Genomic DNA, 2,779 nt, shown 5'->3' with positions numbered 1-2,779 from the left:
CGGCATTCCCCCGGAGGAACTGGAGGAAGTGTCTGGAGAGGGAAGTCTGGGCATCTTTGCTTAGACTGCTGCCCCTGAGACCCAGTCCCGGATAAGCGGAGGAAAATGGATGGATGGATGGATGGATGGATGGATGAACAGTTTCTACCCATGTTCACTTACCCAGAGACTTCTGTGTGACATTTGTCAGTGTTACTCTGATGTGTCATGTGAAGCCATGTAAGTGCTTTAGTTACATCTGTTTCATGTGCAGCTGTAGTGGAATTATTAGCTTTAGCTCTAGATTTGCTAACATTCTCTGAAGCTGCTAATGTGAATTTGTTTTAGTTTCCCCTTTGATGCTAAATACAAGCTAGCTTCTTCAAGTGATACAGTAATGACGGGCAATAAAATATTTATGATGGCTTTTGGGGGAATACATTGGGGGAGGACATAGTTTATTCATAGCCCAAATGCACACCCTTGTGACATTTGAAGAAGAAGCTTTATTTATTGTCATTGTAACATTGTGACACGTGTAACAAAATTATGCTTGGAGCCGAGGGCCCTGGGCCACTGCATGCATACGCACCGCCATCATGGGCAATGGGGGGATTCAGCCCAAGGACACTTCGACATGTGGACTGCAAGCTTCGAGATTCGAACCTTCAACCTTCTGGTTGGGAGATTGCTCTACCCACCGCACCACTGTCACCTCCCCACATTTGTACAACCCCAAATCAAAAAAAGTTGGGACGATATGCAAAATCAAAATGTTGTGTCGGGTGTGTGGTTTGGACCCAAGATGCAGACTCAGAAAGCAGGCAAGGGAGTAACTATCAAAAGAAGTTTATTAAATAAATAAATTGTGATGGCTGACAAGAGGTCGAGTTGGCAGAAAGTGCAGCAGGCAACGGAGGCCAGGCTGGGCAAGAACCAGGAGAATCAGACCAGGACAGGCAGGTGGCATGGCTGGTAGACAGCAGAAAAGCAGAGGACCAGAGGAGCAGGACATGCAGGGGAGCTGACTGGTGATGGCAGGTAGCAGGAGGAACGTTGGGCTCTGGCACTGTAGTTGACAAGCAGACAATCACAGCATCGGACCATTGGCTCCACAGTGTAGCGGGCACAAAGGAGAAGGACACAACACGCGGAAGTGGCAAGGAGTCGGAAAATTAAGAGTCACAGGTGAGGATTGAACAACACATGTTGCCAGGAGATCAGGAAATAAAGCGATTAATGATGAGCGCCCGGTGACTAACAAAAAACTATACACGATACTGAAGCGGTAATGAGAACTCAAAAAACAACAAAATGCACAGTGCAAACAAAAGACAGAAAACAAACCGTGAGCCATAGAACCAATTGTGGAGCAAACTCAGAGTGGATCAGCATGAAAATCGGAGAAACGTGGCAGTAAAGACTGGAGTGGGGTGAACATCAGGGTGTGCAGGTCAGGACATGTAATCGCCAATGAACTAAATCATCTTGTGTTCTGTATTACATTGAAAACAACACAGCAGCACATTATTTGATGTGATGCATCATCAACTTTATTCTTGTGCTGAGCATCCACTTTACTCAAACTCCCTCCTCATCCAAGGAATCCCTTGGATCTCATCTTCCTCTTCTTAAACCATGACCGACTCCAAGCCATCTTTGTCCTCGGGACCTTTCACACCACGTATAGGCCTCCTGTGCGAGGGAGGTCTCATTTCCTTTTGATCACCTTCACATACACAACATCTCCTACTCTCACTTTGGACTCTCCATCCTCCTGGGCCTCTCTGACCTGCAAAGAGACAACACACAGGCCACACAGGAGTGGAGTTTTCTTTTATTAGGATGTCGAACCTGGTATTAATGTTGCAAAATAGTACTATATATATAGTGATAACACTAAGGTCTAGACCTTACTCTGTAAAGTGTCCTGAGATGACTTTTATTGTGAATTGGCGCTATACAAATAAAATTTGATTTGATTTGATATAGACCACACACAATGAGCCACCACCCCATAGGCGTGGTCCTGTCGACGCAACTCCTACAACAAAATATTTACATAGTCTGGGAGAGTCAAAGCCGGTGTGCACTACAACAGTGATTAATTCAACAATTCATGTTCAACTTTATGATATATACCATATATTCTCTTACCATGGTTGATGCAGGAGCCCCAGCTACTGCCTTAAACTGTACTGCAATTTATTCAAAGAAACTTTATGTTTTCATTCAGCTAACATTATTAACAGGGTCATGAAGTCCTTATGACACGTTTTATAGTCCAGTACAGACAAATAATATCCTCAACGTACTGGAGGACAGTACTTGAGATCTTACCTGCCAATTTCCTCATGTACTCCTGCAGAATCTTATTAAACACAATGAGAACAACGGTACTCTGCAAAATGCAGAGCACAAATCAATCATAGTAAACCACTTGACCTCAGGTGGAACATTTACCAACACTGCAAGTAAATTTGGAGCTTCAGTTTAAAAATCCTCTGCGATCTCAAATAAAGATCTATGAGCTTTTATACATTATATATACTTTTGTCAACTTTCATCACAGGCAAGATTGAAGTATTACTGCATAAATTTTACTCTGGAATCACTGAACCTACATATTCTGGCTCAGTCTATATTCACCACAATGTGACATGTAGAATGCTGTTTTATCCCTTTTTCCTATTCTCATCGCAGCTACCTATTTCCCTATCACAATAAGAGAAAACTATATTTGAACCTCCTGTTTCTTGAGCCAAATATCTGGCTGTACATTAAACTCAGTCTTAAACTA

General features: G+C 43.0%; 1 protein-coding gene across 1 annotated transcript in view; it reads right to left on the bottom strand.

Moving 5' to 3' along the window:
- LOC109970371 (vesicle-fusing ATPase-like) overlaps positions 1-2,779 on the bottom strand; it is a 126,927-nt gene that overhangs the window by 123,406 nt on the left and 742 nt on the right. Inside the window, exon 2 of the mRNA XM_020617876.1 lies at positions 1,709-1,771. Coding sequence (XP_020473532.1) covers positions 1,709-1,771 — 63 coding nt within the window. The remainder of the gene's footprint in view (positions 1-1,708; positions 1,772-2,779) is intronic.

The sequence above is a fragment of the Monopterus albus genome, unplaced genomic scaffold (assembly GCF_001952655.1).
Source record: "Monopterus albus unplaced genomic scaffold, M_albus_1.0 scaffold196.1, whole genome shotgun sequence".
Taxonomy (NCBI): domain Eukaryota; kingdom Metazoa; phylum Chordata; class Actinopteri; order Synbranchiformes; family Synbranchidae; genus Monopterus; species Monopterus albus.
This window is presented reverse-complemented; position numbering and strand designations above follow the sequence as displayed.